At 41.5% G+C, this 23,498-nt stretch overlaps 2 protein-coding genes across 2 annotated transcripts; one reads left to right on the forward strand and one right to left on the reverse strand.

Annotated features, from left to right (window-relative positions):
* Positions 1-331: 331 nt before the first annotated feature.
* LRRIQ4 (leucine-rich repeats and IQ motif containing 4) lies at positions 332-5,555 on the forward strand. The gene is given in 12 exon segments (XM_010573086.1): positions 332-393; positions 906-967; positions 1,451-1,610; positions 1,612-1,734; positions 1,736-1,906; positions 1,908-2,028; positions 2,030-2,271; positions 2,273-2,555; positions 3,482-3,655; positions 3,984-4,140; positions 5,029-5,090; positions 5,340-5,555. Coding segments are annotated over 12 exon segments (1,833 nt in total).
* Positions 5,556-9,167: 3,612 nt separating this feature from the next.
* Positions 9,168-22,036, reverse strand: LRRC31 (leucine rich repeat containing 31). Its single transcript, XM_010572866.1, has 10 exons — positions 22,024-22,036; positions 20,098-20,355; positions 18,684-18,833; positions 18,100-18,267; positions 15,417-15,584; positions 14,386-14,553; positions 13,453-13,620; positions 12,144-12,311; positions 10,797-10,964; positions 9,168-9,644 (listed from the first exon to the last, which is right to left on the reverse strand). Exons 1-10 carry the CDS (start codon positions 22,034-22,036, stop codon positions 9,325-9,327), a joined length of 1,749 nt encoding a protein of 582 aa, XP_010571168.1. The 3' UTR covers positions 9,168-9,324.
* Positions 22,037-23,498: the final 1,462 nt, after the last annotated feature.

Below are 23,498 nucleotides of genomic sequence, written 5' to 3' on the forward strand. Positions count from 1 at the left end.
GGTCTGAAAAGGGTTACAACTCTTGGCATGCAACACAAGAATAAGAGATAGATACAGGCAGACAGGAAAAGCGCAAGGAAAAAAAAAACGTGGATTTGTGGACGTGATTCTGATCCGCCATCACGTAGGATCTGAGCCAACAGAGAATTAATATTCACACAGGCGAGTCCTTTTTCCTCTGTAAAGCAGCCGGGCCCCCGGCCTCCACAGGCCTACCTGAGCAATCCACGCCTGTGCCCTCCGTCCTGTGGCGGAGCCGGGCTGCGCTCCAAGGTTAATAGCGTTTGGTCACAGAGAGCATCCCGGGCCCTTCCCCAAGAAGGAGCGGGCAATGGCAGCCAGGCCCGGACCAGGGCCCTGGCAGGAGGCCCCACGGCCGCCTCGCTCCGTGGGGTGCTGGCCACACAGTTTCCTCAGCTCACCCCCGGAGTATTTACTTAGCGGTCTGCCCGCGGTCTCCGAGGAGCCTTTGCAAATATTTCCGTGGTTACATGGATTAGCAGTTACTTCAAAGGTGCCCGTGCTGGTCATTGCCACCAAATAAGTCCTTCTAGCCACCTCGCTACTGACCGTGTACGCAGGAGGGGGTGGGCTGAGGTTGCACGGCTCTCCTGTCCCACAGCACGTGGGGCTCACACCCTGGTACCAGACTCCGAGCCAATTAAAAAAAAAAAAAAAAATACTCTGGTGCAACATCTGAATTAGTCTGGGAAGCCCAGCACGGGTCTCTCCCCATGGTGGTCGCTCAATTCCTCCTCCTTGTCCTGGCGGCACCTGGAAACCACCCATCTCTGGAAACGTGATGTCCTCCCAGGGTGGCTGCAGCAGCAGAGAAAAGGGCATCAGGCGGGAGACGACTGACAGCTGCCTCTTGACCTCCACTTTCTCTCTTATCATTCCTTAAGAGAGAGGTTTCTGAAACGCCAGCTGAAAGGTTTCTTCCATCCAGACATCACAGGCCAGTCAGGTAGTCACCCCTTCCCACCTCTCGGTCTTTCGCTATCAGCGACAGTACAACTTTGAGGGTTATCAGATTCACCAGCATCTCTCTGGCTCACTTTCTTGTTACAGAAGAAGCTGCCACCTTTTTACAACAGGACACTTCCAGTTTTACAGTGAGCATAGCTGAAGACAAACCTCAGCCAGTGTTTGTGAATATAGGCCTTCAAGACTCAAGGAGGTTGCTTCGTCCAGCTCCCCTGACTTCACATGGTCGCCCTCCGAATTTGGCTGTTGGGGCACTTCAGGATGCACTGGCATTCAAACCTATGGTCCTGTTGTATTTACTGCAGGATTCGATCTCAGTGAACCCAAGCAGCTTTTTGCAGGGGTACAACTGAGACTAGAACCTGTCCCAAATGCTGAATTCTGCCAGTATTTGTTAAGCACAGGATGGTCTTTGAGTACCATCGATTTTTAATTATTTTTCTCTTCTGAAATTACAGATAAGGAGCAGAGGTGGCTGAGTCTCAGCAGAGCCAGGAGGCTAGCGCAGCGGGCACTCATTGCCCCAAAGCTGACTCTGCTGGTTTTGAGGATGACCATGTTGAGACTGCACAAGATATACCAGTGAATGAAGTGCCAGAGACTGAAGCTTTCTCCCACATGCATCACAGACAGGATATTTTTCATTCATTTAGCCAACAAGCAACTGCGAAACATCTTGCCAGAGGTCTCGAGTCTAGAATATCTGGAAGAGCTGCACATGGAAAAGAACCTGATTGTAAGCATCCCAAGACATCAATCACCTGAGGCACACAAAGATCCTCTACTTGGATCAGAATTACATACAGGGCATATGCGAACTGGGGGAGCTGAAATGTCTTCTAAGCTTAAATCTAAGTAACAATCCCCTCTCCTGTAGTTTGCTGCCAGTTATCAGCAAGTTGCAGCCCCTTTGTCAGCTCAGCCTATAAAACAAACTTGCATGAAATCCCAGTGCAGGTCTGCGAATACCTCCATCGTGTTGAACTGCTTGGCCTTTCTGACAATTATTTCAAGAGTCTGCCTAAAGAAATAGTGAACCTGACAAAAACTCAAGGAAATTTACCTCCAGAAAAATAGACCTGAAAGTTTTCCCAAGGAGCTTTGTCATATTGCTAATTTAGAAATAATAGATCTGGAACAAAATCTGATCAGTCTCATCCCAGAAGACAGAGACTTTTTGACAAACTTAGTTAAGCTATTTTTAGGTTTTAATAACTTATCCTCCATTCCTCCTACACTGCAACACTGCCAGAAGCTGCCTGTGCTGGATCTGTCTCAATCTCCTGCACAAGCTTCCCCCAGGTTTGAAGAATCTCACTGAAATGAGAGCACTCAGACTGTCTGCTAACAGCCTGGAGAAGTTCCCAAACCAGATCCGCTGCTGGCTGTCTCCTTCCCGTGTTTATCTGAGGAACACTGGACTGCACACAGTACCCAGGTCTTTCATCAGATTAACCAGTGTCAGGATACTAGATCTGAGTGAAAATTGCTTTGATGATATTCCTAAAGGACTATGCACTATGAAAAATCTGGAAGTATTGGCCCTGGATGACAATCAGATACAGGAGGTATTTGTTCTTTAATTTTTATTTTATTGATACTTCCTTTTTGCAAAATCTAAGTTCTTCATTAAAACCGAGTGCCACCTTTCCCTACAACAGTGAGAAGGCATGTTCCACTTGGTATGCACCTGAGCCTAGGTTAACTCATTATCACTGATACCTGAGTATTCAGGCAGGGAGACAATAGCAAGAACATGGAATCACTGACCTTTGTGTTGAATTGTAAAGACAACATACTGACTGGAGGGACTGCTTCAGTCTTTTTGAGTCTTTTTTTCTGTGTACTCTGGAAAATAAGAGCTGCGTTTGCATAGAATCAATACATCACAAACTGAAACAGAACAGAGGGCAATTTAAAAATGGATGTCATATTGTTAATGCCTTTAACACCATTAATATTTGCTGTTCATTTGATAATGAACAATTATGTACCCTAAAGCTGTGTTATTATAAGTGTAATGGTATTCATGGGCATACTCATTTTAGGGCTCAGAATACACATTCCTTTTTATATAATGCAACTCTTCTTTTCCAAGGAGATTTTCACTTGTGCAATTTTCTTCTTGAAGGTTACTTATACAGAAGTAGTAATTTATGCAAAAGAATCACTTTCAGATTTCATTCATTTAAATTACTCTCCCCTGCACTGTGCATACAAAGGAAATGAAGAAGCAGACTAATGTTTCTGCTAAGAAATAAAATTAACCCCATAAGAAATCTTTCCAGCAGAGGAAACAACATGGATTTTTTCGCCAAAATTTCCACCATACTGTGAGGTATAATGTTATATTAATGAGCAGAATATTCTGTGTTCATCCATCAATAGTAATGCAGCTCCACAGCATTTTCTTGGAGATTTTTCCCTAATAACAAAATCCCCAAAAGATTACTGTTTAATTGACATAATGTATCTTTTTAATGACTGTGTCTAGATACCTGCAGAGGTGAAAGAACTGACAAATTTGAAATGCCTTAGCCTGTCTGAAAACCAATTCAGTATCTTTCCAAAGCAAACCTTTCTCCTGGAGTCATTAGAGAAATTATAGCTGGGACAAAATAAAGCAATTAAATTCACAAGTCTGCCAGAAGACATCAGCAAATTGCAGGTAGGAGCAATAGAAGGGAGAAGGTCTTGGTCTCCTACAGCATGGCACTTCTGTGGACTTCAGCTGCTCCCAAATGCAGGACTGAAAGTTCTCCTAATCTCTTTAGGTACATGGTGCAGCATCAGGCCAGGGCTGTCAGAATAGGGATAATATCAAAACTCAGTGTTTGAAACACATGTTCTCTCTTTGTGTTTAGTAGTCATCCCAATGGTATCTCAGGTTATAAACCTTGCTTCTGCACTTACTGTTATTCTCTATACATTGATTATATATCAAGTTAAGGAAAAAGTCCTTTAATTATTAAAACTTCCACACACATCTTTTCCAGAATCTGAAGGAACTGCATACAGAGAATAATTGTCTGGAGTACCTGCCCACAGCCATCAGCTCATTGACCCACTTGAAAATATTTGACTGTCATAACAATCTCCTTAAACAGCTCCCAGACTCTGTATGCCAAATACAAGGTGAAATACAGTCTTTGTGTTTGTGGCCTTAAGGATGCAAGTACCAGTAAGCATTTTAGAAGAAGGAGGGAGAGAAGGAAAGGAAAGAAAAGAATGCAGCACATCATTCAGGGTTCTTCCTGTAATTGTAAGGGAACCAAATAGGATAAAAGTTAGGAACTGGGAGGCTGAGGGAAGTACTGTACCCAAGCCAAGTGAACAGGAGGTCCTCATCCACAACCTACCTCAACCTCCGGGTCTGGGGAAAAAGATGTTTCCCAGAGCTCAGCTCAAAGCAGACCCCCTAATGTGAGAAGACCCACTGGGTCAGCACCAGTGACTCCAGAGCAGTGAATGGTGTGGAACTGGCTCTCCAGGGGTACTCCCCAGCCCAGTCTTTCCATCTTCCCTAGTTCTCCATCACATCTCTGTGTGGCTAAGTTCACTAGCACTGTTGGAGGACCAATTGTCAGGCCTTTTGAGAGCTGAATTTAGCCACCTGGCTGCAGATGAATAGTCGTCACCTGGTGAAGCAAATGCTTTGCTAAGAGAGCCCGAGTTCCATCCTTCTGCACTAACTAGCTGCACGTGGCATCTTCACTCTTGCTGACTGTATTTTGACTGTAGAGGGTTGAAGATCCATTGGGCAAACACATTGAAAAAACCCACATTTTTCATGTCTTGTTTTTTGTGGGTTTTTTTTTTTTTTTCAAAAGAACATCAGTCTGTATCACCAGTAGGCCATGGAATTAATTTGCTCAGAAAAAATACAGGGAAAGAAGGAAGGAAAGGCAAATCCTCAGTCTTTGATTCTTCTGAACCTAAATTATTCCCCTGTTTCTGTAATGTCTGTAATTTCTTCATGAACTACTGTGTTTCTCCCAAACTGTTCTTCTGAACTAAAAGGTGACATTTAAAGACGTGTAGACATAGTCATTTACTACTCTAATCAAAGGGTCTGGAGGACTACAGTGTTAGTCTCCTCCCTGGTAAGAAATTCCTCTTGAAAAAAAAATAACACAGAGTAAAAGAAAAGTCAGGTGGCTGGCAGTCTATCTTAGCTGAACACAATGTAGCCTAATACAGAATAAAAGGTTTTTTTGGAGACCACAATGCGCCTGGCTTTTTGCATCGAGAATATCCACTAGTAACACTGTTCCACATGACTGTTTGCTTTTAGCCTATTCCTCCAGGTAACCAGATTGTTCTTCTCTCTTTTTCAGATCCAATGGTTGTAGCATGGGTCGATGAATCAGAAGGGAACTGGACCTTTCTTGACACTTAAGAATCTAACGAAAAAAAGAAAGAAGGAAAAGGAAAGGGGAAAAGAGAAGCCTGTAAAAGCCTCAAAAGCAAAAAGTGATATTTGGGCAGAAAAATGCACAGGGCTCTTTTCATTTACAAGAAGGGCAAATGCGAGCAGAGATAAGCGAGTAGGAGATAAGCAGTATTAAAGCATTCGAATCAGTGAGCGTTACAATGAAAATAGATCATTTTTTTGAGGTGTTTTTGTGTTTTTGTCAACATTGACTCCAGCTGAATCAGGCAGATTCTGAAATATTCTTGAGATGTCTCATTCTGAATGCATGTTATCTCAAAGCATTAAGGCAGCTGATTAACTGCAAATTAGTCTAATCTGTAGGAATCTGGTGCAATGAAGTGTTCTTTGTTCTGAATCCCAAAGTATTTTACATGCAATTCTTAGAAATCTGTTTTCCAGTCAGTGAGGTAGAGCCATATCTAGAGTGAAACAATATTTGTGGCCCCACTAACTAGCAGTTATTTAATGAGTTTTACGTTCACAAATGATCAGTACCTTGTTTGGAAATATGGAGGAGGATTCCAGGCAGTCAGAACACATGCACTTCTACCAGAACCTGTATTACCATCCTGTCTTACAGACGTGTAAAAAGCTGTTTTGAAAGTATCATCTCCACACTTTTGCAAAACTGTTCACTGATGTTTTGACAATCTGTAGTTATAGTATTTTGAATGACTGCAAGCTGTCAAATCCTTAGTGTTATAGCTCATCTCTGAAATAGCTTGGTGACTGTAAAACAGACGTCTGTGTACAACAGGCTTATCTGAAAGCAGGAAGTCTGCAGAATGCAATATTCTGCAGTGATTCTGGGTCCTGGCATGTCATAACACCTTTGTTATTCAAAAGAACCATGACAAACACTCCTTACTATAATTCTAGCATGCCAAATTTATATGCAACCATGTCCTTCCACAGCACTTTACAGAAAGCTGTTTGTCCTAGACAGCTGATGTCCTTGTCTAGTTTTTATTAGGTATTGCTCAGTTACTCCTTACACTCCTCCAGAGTTTTATCTGCAGCATACATAAAGCACAGAGCTGGACTGGGACCGGCCACTGTGCGGATTCAAAGGGCACGAGTGGGTGGGAGCAAACCCCTTTATTTAGTTTAATTGGCTGGTCGGAGCTGTAGTCCTGCTCTCCCTCCCCTTGCCTGAGTTGCCTCAGAGAAGGTGGTGGCATCCTGAAGGAGGTAGTGAAGGCAGGGTCACTGAGACCCAGCTCTTCCTAGAGCTCCACCTCCAGGTAGTGTTCTCTGAATGCTGCGGCTACATCTGCACGCAGGGTATGGATCTTATTTCTGTTTGGCTCTTGAATCGATTGACACTGAAACCTCATTAATATGCTTGTTGGCAGGAGAGAGCTGGGAGTGCAGAAAAGTGGGATGGCTTGGTTTTGATTTTTCCATTTTAATAGGTGAGTGATGCTGTTTTGATTGTTTGGAGGTGTCTTATGAAATTTTTTCACCCTAAGTGAAGGCAAAGAGGAACAGAGAGAAGGATGATTCAGAGACTACTGAGGAGGAAATCATTGGAAGAGAGAGATCTCCGGGAAGACAGGACATTTAATAGAAGTGATTTAATAAAAGGGTTTTAGTGGCACAATAGGTATGACAGAATCATGAGAGGGCAAAGGACTCAGAAGGGGATCATGAACAGCAAGTGGAGAGGTTTCTAGCAATGAGTCCATACTGTGCTCTGGAGCTGAGAATGAGGAGCCCAACTATGACAAAACAAGAAACCCCAACACTGAAATCCAGTTCAGTCAGTAAGATTACAACAGACACCTGACATTAAACACTGGCCAGCTGCTGTACTGCATTAGAGAGAGAGGTTCAAGTGGGAAAGGAGTGATTCAGAGATATTCTCACAGAACAGATAAAGAATCAATTTCCCAGTTGGACCCAAGGCAGATCCGAGGAGGAAAGTCACAGGAAGGTGAGTGATTAAGAGAAGAGATTGGTGTGCTGCTGTTAAACAGAGATGATGGTACTTCCACATTAGAGTAACTCTCCTGGCTTAAGTCACTACTTGAAAGTCTCTCTTGTTAGCCTTGTATGAAACACGGGCTCTTTGCTTCACTTCAGAGGTTGAGGATCTCTGTAGAAGATAACTGATCCCACACTGCAGCAATTCCCTGCTACCTCTGATCAAGACACTCCAGTTCACCTCATATTTCTCAGAGCTGGGGGGAACCAATTGCACTTTTCAAGTAGAACTGAAACTGGAACCAGGAAGTCCATGGAGACCCTCACATGAAGTCATGGATTAAATGATCATGGGGTATCAGCACAGCACGGTCAGCTGCTGGTTATAACCCTGACCAGCCAGAAGTTGATGCTGGAAGGGTCACCCAGACTGAAACCTAAATATTGATCTGCATCTGCACAGGAGAACTTGCTGGGAGGGGCCCTAGCAAGTTAGGAAATTGCCACTGAATGATCCTGTTGTACCTCTCCTCCAGGAGATTGCTGCAGCATGTAGATATACTCACAGCTAATTGAGCAGTACTTTATCCCTCAAGCTGCCTCAGGATTTCTCTAAGACTCCTCACTCAGTGGGCAGATCTAATATCTTTACTTCCTAAAATACCTTACCAATGAATAATCCCACTGCAGTCTTTGAGCTCACGTGTGGGTTAACAAGCTCCATGACACGAGTGACTATGCCAGAATTTAGCTCTGTGTAAGCAAATACAATAAAATGCCAAATAAGAAATTATCAACTAAAAAAAGGAGGAGCCACTTACACATCCCAAGTTGGTGCTTTTTCTAACAAGTGTTGGGCACAAAGCAGGGTGCTGTGCTCTTAGTTAGAAGCTGCCTTGTGGCTTTGAATAATAGACTTTGCTTATTTCCCTCATCTTTAAGGTAAGGATAAGAACACTGTCCATTTCACAAGGTGTTGTGAAGGTTAATGGATTAATCCTGAATGCAGGAAGCATGAAGGCACTGCAGGGACTCCCACTGGCTTTCATATGCTTTAGATCAGACTCTTAGATCTGGAAGTTTGGTTTTGTGCTGCATGTCATAAAAGAGTCTGTACAGAAAGAGCAGTCTGGGTAAGGCCGAAACAGCTCAGGATGAGAAGGAGCATCCCTGAAGTATCCTGAAGTCTTTGTATAGCCTTATCCAGAATGCCTATGGATTGCTCTGTGTCCAAAATCCTTGCTAAGGTAGCAGGACATACCTCTGATTTAACCTACCACAGCATTTCCCTTGCCCCTGAGACCTGTCAAGATATCAAGGAACTGTTTCTTACCTTGATTTTATGCTGATTCTGTACACAGGACTTATCTACACTATGAGATGGCATCAACGGCCAGAGCAGAGGCAGAACAGCCCCTTCCCTATTCTCCTTACTGGACTAACATATAATCCCGAGTTGGTGGGATGCTTTGCAAATCTCACAATTACGTAGATTTAATGCATTCACAAAGAGGCAAAAGTCTGGGGAGAGAAGAAACTAAAATTTAAAACATAGAGGTTTCAAGTATTTTCACATTGGAGGCATCTTCCTTATATACAGGAGCCCACATTCACACTGCCCACCCACCTGCATTAGCACACACCCCGGCCACTTTCCTCCATTGGCAAATCTACAGTGTGTCCATGTGAAATCATCATTGCTCTTTTGACAGTAGTCATTGGAGTATTCACAACACAAAGATTAAGCATATATAGTAGCATGAGCATGGCCCAGAGAATCTGAAAGAATATATTATTAAATGGAATGATCTATGCATGCAGAAGGTTAAATAACAGTTTTCTGTAATTGTGGAACTATTTCAAGAGCTCTCATGAGACAAGATTACTAAAAACTGGGCAGTCTTCTAAATCAGAGACACGTAATACTTGGTTCATCTGCTGCTTGTGAAAGGCCTTCCAGAAACCTTCAACCTCCATCAACAGTCAAAACGAATGTTTCTTTTGTTGTCTTGATTAAAGCTTTCCAGTCTTTTTCGCTGTGATTCTGAAAGGACCCATCTTTGCATCCCCAGCTCTGTCAAGGCAGGCAGCTTTGTCAGGGCTGCTAACAACTCGCTAAACCACGGCCCACAATCACGGCAGGACAATGGGCGAAGACTGACATCCAGCTCTGAGAGTTCTTTGAATACTGCTAAGCCTTGACAGAAAACGACCCACCCTTCATCAGAGATGCTGTTGTTATAACTCAAATCCAGCTTCTGTAATCTGGCTAGATGGCCATCCTCCGTCAGTAAGGCTGCAAGAAACAACAGACACAAACACAACTAATACATCCCGGCAATTGCTTTAAAAGCTTATAAGTAAGAAGAGTACCATATTATTTAAGGGTTTTCAGCAGTCAAACAGCAAGATTCAACTCCTCAGCAACATAAAATCACTTGCTGTTGATCTCAGAAAGATTGTTTTATCACAGCTGAAGGAGTGTACAACAATTTAAACACAGGCAATTCAAAAGGAACAGGAGTAATGGGTTAAAACTGTATGGCAACCTGAAAACCTTTGAGTCAGTTGGAAGGAGGTTATAAGTGCCAATTAAAATAAGCAGAGAGGCTTTACACAGAGATTTAGAAAGAGGAAAGCAAAACTAGATGAGGTTGCATGATTACAACAGCCACCTCTCACTGTGGGAGGGTAATGGGCCTAATATACCCTAAAGGGAACTGGGATCCTTAATGTATGATTGGCAAAGGAGACACCCATCAAGTGTGATGTTTGTAAAGTCAAAAATACTCAGGCTTCATCTCACCAGCCTTCAGATTACAGGGCCTTAATAGCTGTCACACAGCTACTGCCAAGGCCCACAGAATCACAAGGATGATTACAAAATAAACAGGTTTGTAAAAGGATCCTAGAATTTATTCCCTCATCAGGTTCCCATCTTCCAGTATTCCTCAGCAGCTGCTAAGAGGTGGGTGGAAATATTTCTGTTTTAGTTCTCCCACAATAGTTTGACTCCAGAAACACACCTAATGGACTGAGAGCTGGTAGTGCCTGTATTACTGGCTGTCAGCACATACCTTTTCTATAAATTACTGAACCCAAAACCAGCAACTGAGCAAAATAAAACTTCTTACAGGCAGCTTTAAATATCTGATATAAAAAACAGATGCAAACCCTACGTTTTCTAAGGGCTGCCTTTTTGTATTAATAGATAAAACTGCTAAAAGATTCTTTGCATTTTAGCCTTTTCAGTTTTTGCACTGTGCATGTACAGGACACACAGTCTTCAGCAAAATTAAAACCCTTTCTGGAAAAAATACTCCTGTATTTTCCATCTTTTCATTTGATTTATGCAAAAACGTGCTCAGCCCATTGAACAAGTCCCTTCTGAATTGTGGTCTAAATGCCCTGGCTCTTTGACTGCTAGTAAATACCATGTTATACGTACTTAGAAGTGCCAAATCTTCAGCCACCAAGTTACAGCTGCTCAGTCTTAACACTTGAATCTCCGTTGCAAGCTTTAGTGCTCCCAAAAGCAGCTTTAGGTTCCCACCAACGCACTTATTCCAAGAAAGGTCTAATATCTCCAGTTCAGGAAGGTGAAGGGCAGCCTCAGCTGAAAAGATTAAGACCAGCAACTTCTGCTTACTAAGAGAAAACAACATGGCCTCAATAGACACCTCACCGGCAATTCACCTGTAAATAGGCTCCTAACAGGCTGCCTGCTTGTGCTTAGAATGACTTACTTTATCCTAATAAGTCAGACAAAAAATATCTCCTGTGCTCTTTAAAGAATACAAGAAGGGCCTGCCTACAGAATCTTTAAGGATACTGCGGAGGGGTTTCTTGTCTTTCTGTTCACGTTATTGGCTTAACCTTGTCCCACTGAAGTCAATTTAATTTAACAGCTTGTTTTTAAGCCATTTAATATCAATTCAAAGACAGCAATTTTTTGCTGTGAACTCACCACGCAAGGTGAAATGCTCTGTACCTTTTGACAACACTGATTTCCATGATGTCACTCTTACATAATTGTAATGATATAAATATAGTACTCTTCCTGCAGGGACCTCAGACCAGTTTAGCTTGCTACTACTTCTGCTGAAGGCAGTGAAGTTTCAATGCCACTAGTAAACAGTACAAAATATATTATAAATGCACAATACACAGTAACTAACAGATCCCTCTGTACTTAGATTTCATTTGCCATATGGAACACCTATCAAAGGGACGGTGTAGCCACTAATCCACTGAGATTTGCAGTAAGTAGGCAAAAGAGGCTGAATTTACATATCCTCTGTTAGATTGGACTTTTCTTCATGGCTGTGCAATATCTTTTCCACTACTGCAGTCATTGCCTCAGTTCCTCCATTGCCCCATGCTTACTCTATCCCAGAAAGTTTCTACTGAACTTTCACCTGCAGTGAGGTGAAAAACCTTCAGTCAAAACTTTACCCCACTAAACTGCAAATGCAGTGTCACAACCAAATGATAATTACAGCATAATATGAAGTCATGTTTTCCTTTCTCTTCCAAAATTAGGCAGTATATGAAAGCTCACTATCAGACAAAGGACTAAAAGGACTTCATCCAGTCAGGTATAATGGGGAAAGACATACAGCAGTCTCCCCTTGCAATCAGGTCCCATGAAGCACTGGTTTCATCACAGGCTTTTTCACTCGGGACCTGTGGTATAATATAACCATGATCTTTGGAGTTTAGCCAAAGGAGAATGAAGTGCTTTGTCCCACAAGGATACACAGAGAATAGACATACTTTAAAAAAACATTCCTACCCAGTGATGAAAACGACTCTTCACCTAAACCACAATTGCTGATGGCCACAGATTTCAGCTTTGGTAAAAACCTGAGCCTGCCCAGAAGAGGATCAGATGAGACTCCTACACTTTTATTCGAGGATAAATTCAGCTCTTGAAGACTGGAGAGCAAAGGTATCACCTGGGCTATGAAAACATGAAATATTTATTAGACAGTCACCGATCCAGAACAAATATGTAGTTGTATATTTGCTTGACATCATTTCTTCTCTTTATAAATCAATCCAAAAGTCAAGGCCAGGTTTTGACACTCAAATTTATGATGAGTAATGTTTTAGTCCATAAATAGCCTTGCCATTTTCAGTAGGAATGTTTAAGAAATTAGGTATTACATATTGTGTGGAAGGTTGTCAGAAGACGGCATCCTGTTGCAATTTTCTAGGTGAAGTAGGGAATTTAACATTAAATGAGATGGGGCTTACTTCCAAATGTCTTCACTGCTAACTGAAACTCCTTTATATTCATGTTACTATTCTCTATTAGTCAATAAATTAAAAATAAATCAGGATTGCTATTACTAATAGTTACTATTTCCAAATGCTTCAGCAGCAGCTTTTCAAATAACCTTTTTTATCATGGAAAACAAGATGTGGGCAATATAGGCTTTGAGTCATGGGATTTGTTGTTGTTCTAAAGAGTAAAAACCAGTGTCAAAAAGTTGTTATAATGCACACAGAAAAATAAACTGTCTTACTGATTGAATGGGAAATGTCTTTCTCTTCCTAATAGTATTTATGAGTTGGATCAATTCAGCACGGAGACTGTAGTCTTCAGCTGCTCCATAAAGCATACAGCAGCAGCAATGCAAGATCTCCTAACATCACTCTCTACTCGACAGACAGTTCACTAAGCAAGTTTTAGGCAGTTACATTTACGTGCACATACACACCTTGGATCCATGACAATTTATACCAGTGGGGGAACTGTCGCGGGATATTTCCAAAATTACTGATTATCAAAAAAGCAGTGCTTGATGGCAGTTCCTACATTCCCATCACAGGTCTGAACCATGGCAGATTCAGGTCCTTAGTTCTACGTGGGATCAAACACTATGAGATTACCTTTGATTCAGCAAAAATAACATTCCATATTGATCAAGAAAGCTATCCTCCACAATGCACTTCCAGAAAAGTCATGTCTGAAAATGCCTAATGAAAAACGTACTGAGATCTGCTAAGACTAGGTTAGGCAGAATCTCTTATGCCTTTGAGATATTTTCAGAAGTCAAAACCTAGATTCTTAATGGATTTCATCAACATGTCCTTACACAAAACGGTCACGTCCTCTTCTGTTACACAGCACTGGTGGAGATCAAGGACTTCGAGGTTTTTCAAGCCGGCCAAATGAGCTGTTGAGTCTTTAAAGCCACCACCAATCTCTTTGTTACATGATATGTCTAATTTTCTTAGTGCTGCAAGGTGCTGTAAAGCAGTGTCTGAAATGGAAAACGGAGCATGCTGGTCACCGGCTGCTACAATAGCACAGGTCACAGCTTTAGCATTTATTTACTTTAACATCAAAGTTTGCACAAGGTATTGCAGGCGAAGCGCTTACACTAAGCTTCAGCATATAATCACAGTGGACATACAGTAATATCGCAAAGCTTCCCCACCCATGCAACTCCATTCTTCTCTGAAAGAGCAGGTGAAGGTGAGGCCAGGTCATCCCGCAGATCCATTCACTCCTCAGCCTTTTGCTGAAATTACTAGATGTGCTAGTTAGTGCCAGTTGTTTTATTTTATGCATAAAACCTCCACCAGGGAGAGACACAGATAATAAGCCCATTTCATATGGCTTCACTGGACACTCATTAAGTGATAATGGTGAATTTGGATTTCCTTCTGAGAGTAGGATTAGCTTGTTCGAAGTTAGCTAGCCTGTCTGTGCCCTTGTCTATGTTCTGTCTGGGGAGAGAAGAAGCATGTCCAGAGAGCCACTAATCTACCCTAAGATGTGTCTCAGATAAATGGTGTGGAGGGTGACTCTCCCTACTGAGTTTCACATGCTTGAGCTCAGGGAAGATAAATGCTACTCCTGCTGAAAGTCTCTGTAGTCTTTTATCAATCCTCAAACAGCAAATAATGATTGGCCATTAATACTGCCAAACCATTAGCAAAATCCCACCTCATTGCCCTTCTTAAATGGTTTTCAGATGTACAGTTTATTCAGAATGAAAGTGTTTCTGAACATAAAGTCTAACCTAAGCCCTGGAGGCTGTCTTGCTTTAATCCACACATGTGCAAGTTTAACTCTTTCAAGCCTGGCACATTTTTCAGATCCTGAGCAATAACCTTCATGCTGCAGCCGATGTGTTTGTTGATAGAGAGATCTAATACTTCGAGGTTTGGGATCACATTTAGAATTTCAGCTGGGAAAAAAAGAAAAGAAAATCAGAATTGGTAATTGTCTGGCATACATACAGATGAACCCTATTAAAATACAGCACCATGGCAAACAGGAAGAGGTAGGCTGGGTTTGCCTATATGTGTGGTTTAGACTTACTAAGTTCCTGTTCTACTTTAAAAATACATCAAAACAAAGATTGGATAGGCATTAAGAAAATCAGTCAAAAATCTGTACGAAAATAAAGGTGAAAAAATACAAGGACAGTTAGAAAAACACAGGGGAATAAAAAGCAGGAATACAAAGAGTAAGAAAAATTTCTAATGAAAAGATCTAGGACTGGATGTTGCATGTGGGCCATGTCCTGCAGTGGAGATGAGAGCACAGGGGCTTCTCTTTAGGGAGAAAATATCTTTTAAAACAGAGTCAGATCAAAAGACCACACAGGATTAAGCTATGGTGAGAAGAAAGAGGGGAGGGGTGATCAGTGGTTGCCAACCCAGCCTAAATTCCCATCCCTCAGGCCTTCTTTCCCATCCCATAACTAACTACAAATTTGGCTGCTTACTTTTAAGCAATCAGTGTTGGAAATTCTGGCACACATGACTTGATCAGGGTCTCAAAGGATCCAGCAACCCTGGACCACTGAGGCAGCCAGACTATGGTTTAGATCTAGCTATTCTTCTTCTCAACCCTACCTCACATGATTAGAGAGAACAACTTTCTTCTCTGGAAGAATGTGCATTAAATCCCAACACTGTGTGGTAAATACTGTTACAATGCAGAGCCTGAAATAAAATAACTTTCCACTAACATTGAGCTCAATACAGACATCATCTAAGTAAGCTAAACAAGCCAGTCTCCGTCCAGCTAGATGGACACACATACCAAGGGATTCTCCATCCTTTGCTGTCAGGTTACAGTCTGTAATTTTCAGAAGTTTTAACTTGCACCCTTTCTGGATTTTTTTTGTCAGGAGTGATAGTTTTCCACCTATGTTACTGTTCCATGATAAATCCAGTTCTTCCAGTTGAGAAACAATTTCAAATGCCTCTCCTGTAACAGAAGTCTAAGATGATTCATTCTAGGTATCAATTTCAGTGCAAGACAAAAATAGACGTTTGGAATATATTAAAGAAGAAGGTTAGCCACTTAGTTCTCAAATTATTATATTTTGAACGGCTTGCCAGGAAAGTTGGTGGATGCCATGAATTGTTGCTACTGCAGCAATGTTGTATAAATTCTCAGCTTGTCTAAGGAGCAATACAGATCACAAGTCATTGTCACAGTACACACAGACCTGAAATTTATTCAGCTTCCCACATCCTCATCAGACTGTTTGGCTGTCATTGTGGACCTGTGCCAGGACCCAGAAAGCCTAGACTATAGGGAAATCAATACAAGTGTCAAGTCTGAATTTACTGTCCTGTACAGTTCTGCTCTGTTTTAGTTGTCAACGTCAAGTTATTCCAACGTCCTCTGTACTGTGTCCACAGGTCATTTTGGAGGGGATGAAAAACGTCCTCTCACAACTATTTCTGAAGCGTAAAAGTTTCATTTCTGACAGGAATTTCTGACTCACTTCATAAGGAATCACAATGAGCATTGTTTTGACCCAAACTAACTTTCCCATTATTTCAAGGCAGACAGCACTGGTTTTGATTACATTCAGAAAAATTAGCCTTTTCCAGGCTTGACGCACCTGCCAATGTGAACTGTGTTAGTGCTTCTTTGTAATACTAGCATCCCACTGCAAAATCCAGCTTCCTAACTTCCTTTGTAGAGGAGGGAGGCAGATGTATATTTGCATAAACTCATTCCCAAGAAAGATCAATTAATCAGACCATATTCAAAGGCAATTTCAAAGTGTCTTACACAAATTTTTGATCTAAAGTCTTGTCATCAACCTAATAATTGAGAATTGTATTTTAAGAATAAAAACACTTCATGTCTGTGTGTTTTCATAATTAATTCTTCACAGAAGATTTATAATAGAAAAATAATTATTTCTTTTGTTGTAAGTGAATATCCAGGTTTGCAAGAAAAGGACAGGTCTTAATTTTTATTTTTGCATTTATTTTAAATTATTGCCTGAGTCTTGAATACTGAGCAATGCTCTACAGTTGAGAAGTGGTTTTGCCTCTGCAGCATAGCCTGTTTCTGTTTGACATGGGGACTAGTATTCCAGACACATTTTCCACCCAGAAGATAAATAAAGGACTATAACTCCAGGAATGGTTTCCTACCACCTCTCACAGTCACAGCTCTGAGCAACCACATAGGAAAGGTTGATATTATGGTTATATTTGAGGCATTGATCTCTAAGCAGAATGCACTGAGTCCACAAGTGGCCACATTTCCACAGATAGATGTAGACATAGTCAGACAGGCAGTATCGGCCTAAATACACATGCTGTTTTCAAAATCGCAGGCAAAATCAATGCAAACTGACTGCTGCTATTGCACATGTCAAGGGCATCACATTTTGACTAGAAATTCAAGTCCTATGATCAGTTTTGTGTCTGTCTCAGCAGAGGCCAAGCCAGAAGAGGGAAGGAAACAGCACAGAAGAACCAGGCAGAATAAATCAATTGGAAATATAACTAATAAAATTCAAGAGAAAAAAAGTACGAGAAAAGGATTTGAAAAAGAATGAAATAAAGTTGAAAAAATATGATAGAAAATGAAACACAGATTTTATCCTCATCAGAAACAGATCAATTACTTTCACCAGCTTTTGTAGAGATGCATTTTTCCTCCCTAATGATAGTATGACCCACTTTTGAGCTACTACCATATATGTCATTTTATTTCTGAACATTTCCTGGAAAAAGCCTGGATATGAATGACATAAACCCCAGCTTTATAACTCAGACCAGTTTTTAGAACTTGCAAAATAAGCAGTAGTTTTTATAATTCCTAGTTGACTGAGTTTGCCCTTCTTTTAGATACATATCACAGACTGACCCCAGAGTAAGCTCCAGGCCCAGAGGTAAGTGACTCAGCATCAGAACCTGAGTGCGTAACATCACTTTTAAATCTCGTGCTTTGCAGAAAGCAGGGTTGCAGGCACTCCAAGCAAAGAAGCAAGCAGAGGAATAAGCTTCTCTCAGACTTGCAAAACCAAGTCATAAAGCTCCAAGGCAGCACTTCCAGTTTTAAGTCTCTTCCAAAAGAACATCACTTTTTTTGTGATGAGCACTCATCTGTCCTGCAGCATGAAGACCTAAGCTGACCCTATGACAACTGACTCTGTTTCATTTCTTCTGTCTACCGTTAGATATCAAAGCTAGCTAAAAAATTACCTATCGAAATTGAAAACATGGTTTCCTGCAAATAGGACTGAATTCTGTTCCCTTCTGAATGTGAAAGCTTCATACCCTGAGGAACGAACTTGGCAGAGCTACTCAAATGTATAAGGTCACTCATCAGCCCAAGCTCTTTCTACTGTTTCATAGCAGGAGTTTACACTGCCCAGCATGGAAGCAGCAGGAGTAGGATGTAGGAAGAGATGAGATGGATTACATTAGACCCAAGCTGTCTGGAAGTAAATGTAAATGAAATCCCGTACCTAAGGAGGTGACATCCTCAGCTGTCAGCCTGCAGTTGTTAAGTCGAAGGACTCTTAGCAGGTTCACATGATGAAGATGAACAGTGAGAGCATTCAAAGTCCCACCAACACAGCCATTCCAGGACAGGCTGATCTCTTCCAGCTCTGGGAGAAACGGCAAAAAAAAAGCTGTAAAAAAAAAAAAAAAAAAAAAAAAGAAAAGAAAAAGCGTATTCTGTTTGCATGTTATTTGCACACATTGGGTGTCAATACATCTTAATACAGAGATGCTTTCTACAACCAATACAGCATTATAAAGCCATGACAATTTGTACCTCAGTTTTCTTATCTGTAATTTGAGTGTAAGGACATTCACCTGCTTCACAGACCTGTATGATTTTTATATTCATATATATATATTACATAAATTACATAATTTATTAACTATCATTTCTCAGGGACCTGGGACCACCAGATGAAATGTTAAATAAAGCCAGGCCTCTATAAAAAAAAGGGAAAGGAAAAGAGGAGAGTGAATAACTGAATAGGCAAATAAGTATTAAATAAATGTATGAAGTGACTAGTTGAATAAAATGTGTATTTACCCAGCTCTGTTACATCTGCTGCACTTAATGCACAATTATTTAGATCCAAATTCTTGCTGTTGGGTTTCTTTCCCAGTTTCTGCATGAACTGGTTAAACCTCTGCTCACCAGATGGTGACTCCGCTTCAGAAATGAGATGTGAAAGTCCATCTGAGTAACAAAGAAATAGGGCCCTGGTTACCGCTGCTACTAACACAGTGTGTAAACCCTGTCTGTGGCTGTCGGGTGAAGATTTAGGAAACGAACTAAATCTGTCAGTAAACCAGACTCTATTTTTTATCAATGTGGACCAATAACCTGGGTGATAAGATCACTATAGATCTGATGCAGAGTGAGAAAAGGATCTCCTGTTGCACATCTCCACGCTACCTTATGCCAGTGACTTGGGATGTTTGCACCACCAGTTCAAAGACATTAAATTCACGCAAAACTCTGAACTGCAGCAGTTATTCTGGATGCACAAGTCGTATAACCACCTCTGTGTGCCTGCGCTATAGCCGCACTGCTGCAATACAGCCTGTACTTGATCAGTTAGCACCGAGTGGCCCCAGAATTGTGTGATGAACCTCCTACTTCCTTCATGACAGCCTGTGTTCATTTCCATACATTGTCTGTGTAAGGCAAATCCTGCTTTTCTTGGCTGTGCAAAGCAACCCCCACTTACGTTCTTCTTCCATGAAGTTTGTACAGCAAGGAAAATTGCATTTACATTCATTGCTAAACCCTTTAACAAATCAGTAATTTCATCTAACAGGCGGAAAAAAGCAGCCAAAAATTACACAAAATAGCAATGCCACTCTCAGCAGCTGTCCTCTCACTGTTTCCCCAAACCTACCCAAAACTCTTAGGACAAAAGGATGGGGTTCTAAGCCTCACCTCCCAGCTCCTTTTTAGATATAGCCCCATTTTCTACGGTGCGGATGTAAAGAGTATTCTTGTGTGCGCAAAATAACATACATGATGAATTTCCATTCCCTTCCCCTCCCCCTCACCAGTGTCAAGTGGTAGGAAACATCTGCTCTTGTTGTCTTCAGATTGCTTTAGCAGCAGGGCAGACAGAGACCAATCTTAAATACAACAAGCAAAGCTACTGCTCAAAGCTTGGCTTTGAAACCAAATAAGCTCTGCAACTAATGAGCTGACTCTAGCACTGACCTCTCACATTGGAGATCAAGAGAGAGGTCACCCAAAAGCTTTATCCCTCCTCAGCAATATGGTTCTCACTCCTTGCTTGGCACCTATCAAATTAGAGAGCACATCCTTGATAATGTTCCAATCAGAAGCAAATCCTGGCTAAAGGATAAAGTGTAGGCAGCAAAATACAGGACTTTGGCTAGCAAGAAAAGCAACTGATTTTCTATGAAATTAAAATATATACACATGCACATGTATTTCACTATTGTAGCAGCATTACCTTCTACAGAGAGATCTTGCTTCTCACTCTCATCATCAGCTCCAGAGTTGTTTATTTCTGTTTCTTCAATTTCCCTTCTGCCCTTGCCTTCAGATTTCCCAAAGTCAAAGCCCCTGAAGAATTTTTTGATGGCTGAAGGCTGCTCTTTTCTTTTTCCAGGAGAGGATCTCTTCCCTTGGAACTGTTTTATTACAAAGCCAAATGGGGAACTCTTCGGGATGTCCTCTTCTTGCTTATCCTGGCAGCTCTGAATGTCATCTTTCAGGGAATCAGCAAACATAGAATTAGTTTTACTAACGTTTACTCTTGCTTGCCTTCTTTCATAATGGCAGATGCACTGAGAATTGCCTACCATTCCCTCCGTGCTAATATCAGAAAAGCACTGTTTAGTAGACCACACTCTGAACGCATTTCTCCTCCTTTAGAAGGAACTAGTAATGCTCAGTATTAGCACAGCAGACTCAGTGGTCCCAGTTCTCAACGGTACAAGTATCACTCTCTGCTGCCTTGTTAATGCAGACTGCGCTTAAGGCCACCCCACCTGGCCACCAAGCACTGAAGGGCTAACCTGCTGCTTCCCCTACCATTTAATCCCCAGGTTCAGTTCATAGTCTTGTGGCCACATTACAGAAGCAAGGCTGAGATGTCCACATTCTGAGGGGATGCCAGGTTAAGTTTGACACCAAAGTGATTCCTCATGCCAAAGGCCAGTCCAGCAGTCAGGAAGGTGAGAGGAGGAAGTGTACCACAAGGAGTGCAAGGACATCCTTGCCTGAACAATGTCACACACTCCCAAGCTCAGGAACATGGAAATGAAACGACATTAACCTTAGAGCAAAGCTGAAGTGACAGTGCAGAAAACAACGAGATACTGTAGCTACGAACACTGGGAGTGTGCCACTGCTGGAAGAAAACAAGCCCCCCAGATAGCTTGTTTGGAACAGTTCAGTAGTATAGCGACCTCAGTTTCAGTGACTAATTCACAGGTAAATTAAAGTTTGACTTTATAATTTATACACACTCTTTCCTTATTTCTGTTTTTACTACACAAGCTATAGCATCATCCGGTGATTCTGAAGCTGCTTTGTTTTTCTTTAAATATTAATTTAATGCTCTTTCTTTAGTTTTAATGCTAGCCTTTGCCTGCACACACATGCTTTTAATAGAGTAGTCATAAAAACTAAGCAGGCATTCATTGACTTTTGCTTTGCGAGGACTATGTGGAAAAGATATGTCTCAAGTCCTACTGTATGCCATTGACTGCAAGGGGAATGACCTGTGCTCGGACCTCGATCTTGTAATACACCAGAGCTCATGAACGGATTTCTGTGCTCACATAGATTCCCTCTTCCCCAGTAGAGACCCGCACACAGAACTCACTCCACAATTTGCTGTTATCCATAGAGTACATGAACTCAATCATTTTACTAATCATCAGTTATACAGAATATCACTGGCATCAAACTTTCTGAAAAAGAGAAACGTGAAGAAGTATCAGGAACCCTATGACTTGCATAGATAGTTTTCATGTTATAGCAAGAGTTGGGTCAGGGGGAAAATGTCAAAATAAAGCAAATGTAATTTTTATATACACATACTTTTCTTTGTGTATGTGTATATATATATAAATGTGGGTATATATACTGATGTATATAAATGTATGTATATTTTCTTACTGTGTTGGAAGTTATCTGTCATGATACCCGTGTTCAAGGGCAGAGCACTTATAATTACAAAAAGCTGATGCATTGTGTAAAGTCTTGCTCTTAATAGCCTGTCACAGCTGTATTTCTTCTAAGTACAAAAACTATACAAAACAATGTACATAGCTGTACATGCACATTTACTGAGCTGTAAAGCAATGCTGGTTACTCTGGCTGTGTTTTCACGCTGTAGAGTGGTATTATTTTAAACAAAGAAACATACCTGTCTTTTCCATTGGCACACCTGAGGATCTCTTTCACGTTCTACAGTACTTTCAGGGCTTGCAGGAGAAGTGAGCCGTGATATGCAAACAAAACCTCACTTCTTTCCCTAATAGGACTTTCCATGTAGTTTTCTTTCAAGAGTTTCTGTCTTCATCAGTTTGATAGCAGCAGCTCTGCACAAGTGGTTTGTGGGCTCTTTCCCGATGCCTCTATTCCTCTGTAGTGTCTCCCAGTGTCAGCCTGCTGTCCCTGGCCTCTCTTTTCGGGGAGGGGGTTGAGAAGTCCATTTAAACGCTCTGATCATGTCCCAGCTCTGATCACTCACAAGGCAGAAATCAGGAAGTGACCGCACAGACTTCGATACTGCAGGCTAACCACTGCATGTCCCTGAAACAGCTGTTGTTAGAAGAGGCTGAGTCACCTCATAGATCAGGTTACAAGACTACCTGAAGAAAAGCTCTTTGTTTTCCCACCCCTTTTGTCCATACTGGTCAGAAATACTGCTGGAGGCCGAGCAAAGCCCTGCTGTCAGCAGGATGTTGCATAGTTCAGTAAGAAAAAGGAACACAGCGGACTAGTGCACTTCTGTTCACTTTAGGGCAACAGGAGATGTGAGACAGCATATTGCATCATCCCACACAATCTGCTTGTAGGCAACAGTGGGTTACAACATTACAATGCAATACATACATCAAACTTCACTATAGCTTTTTTGTCTGTCTGTCTATCCTGGAATCTGATTTCCATGATGGCAAATGTTACAATTTCTAGCTTAAACATACTCGTGGCCATTTATGCTGAATCTCTTCAGCTTTGATGATTCTTTTTAATCTATGAGGTCTTCACTTTTGTAGGCTAAAGCGACCAAACTCTTCTTGTCTCCCCTCAAGTGGAGACTCCATTTCCCTTATCGCTTCCTGCTCACCGTTGTCTGCACCTGTTGCAATATAATTTATACTTCCTTGGGTACAAGGGACCATCCAGTGGTATGTATACACTAAAGACATATGCAAACTGGAGTGCTTTTGGTGGGGAATGATAAAGCTGGTCAACAAAACTAATGATTTCTTTGAAAGCAGCTGAGCAGACACCAGCTGTGAGGACAGGCTTGACTCAGTGTGTCAACATACAAATGATTCAGACAGGGTGGAATGAGGCACGAACTGCTGCTAGGAGCCAACAGGATAAGATTAAGAGGAAAAAAAAAAAAACCCTAAAGTGAACATCAGGAAAATCTTCCTGCCCATGAGAAGTACCACACTGGGAAACATTTACAGTAGGAGAAAATGCACAAGAACACTGTGATGAACCATCTTTCCCTGCAGGAATGGAGGGCACATTTCTATTCCCAAAAAGAAAGGATCTCCAAGTTGGTTTGAGGGTTTTCTGACACCAGCAGTGGCTGTCATGTCCCAATTTCTGAAACTAGCATCTCACTACATCCACTGGGAAAGATCACCTCCCTGTGTGCTA

Source organism: Haliaeetus leucocephalus, unplaced genomic scaffold (genome assembly GCF_000737465.1).
Source record: "Haliaeetus leucocephalus isolate CR32 unplaced genomic scaffold, Haliaeetus_leucocephalus-4.0 Scaffold362, whole genome shotgun sequence".
NCBI classification, from domain to species: domain Eukaryota; kingdom Metazoa; phylum Chordata; class Aves; order Accipitriformes; family Accipitridae; genus Haliaeetus; species Haliaeetus leucocephalus.

Coding starts and splice junctions, on each gene's coding strand:
- LRRC31 (XM_010572866.1), bottom strand. Junction 18,268..18,683: donor AGCAGATGTAACAGAGCTGG/GTAAATACACAT, acceptor TTTTTTTTACAG/CTTTTTTTTTGCCGTTTCTC. Junction 13,621..14,385: donor AGACAGCCTCCAGGGCTTAG/GTTAGACTTTAT, acceptor TTTCCATTTCAG/ACACTGCTTTACAGCACCTT.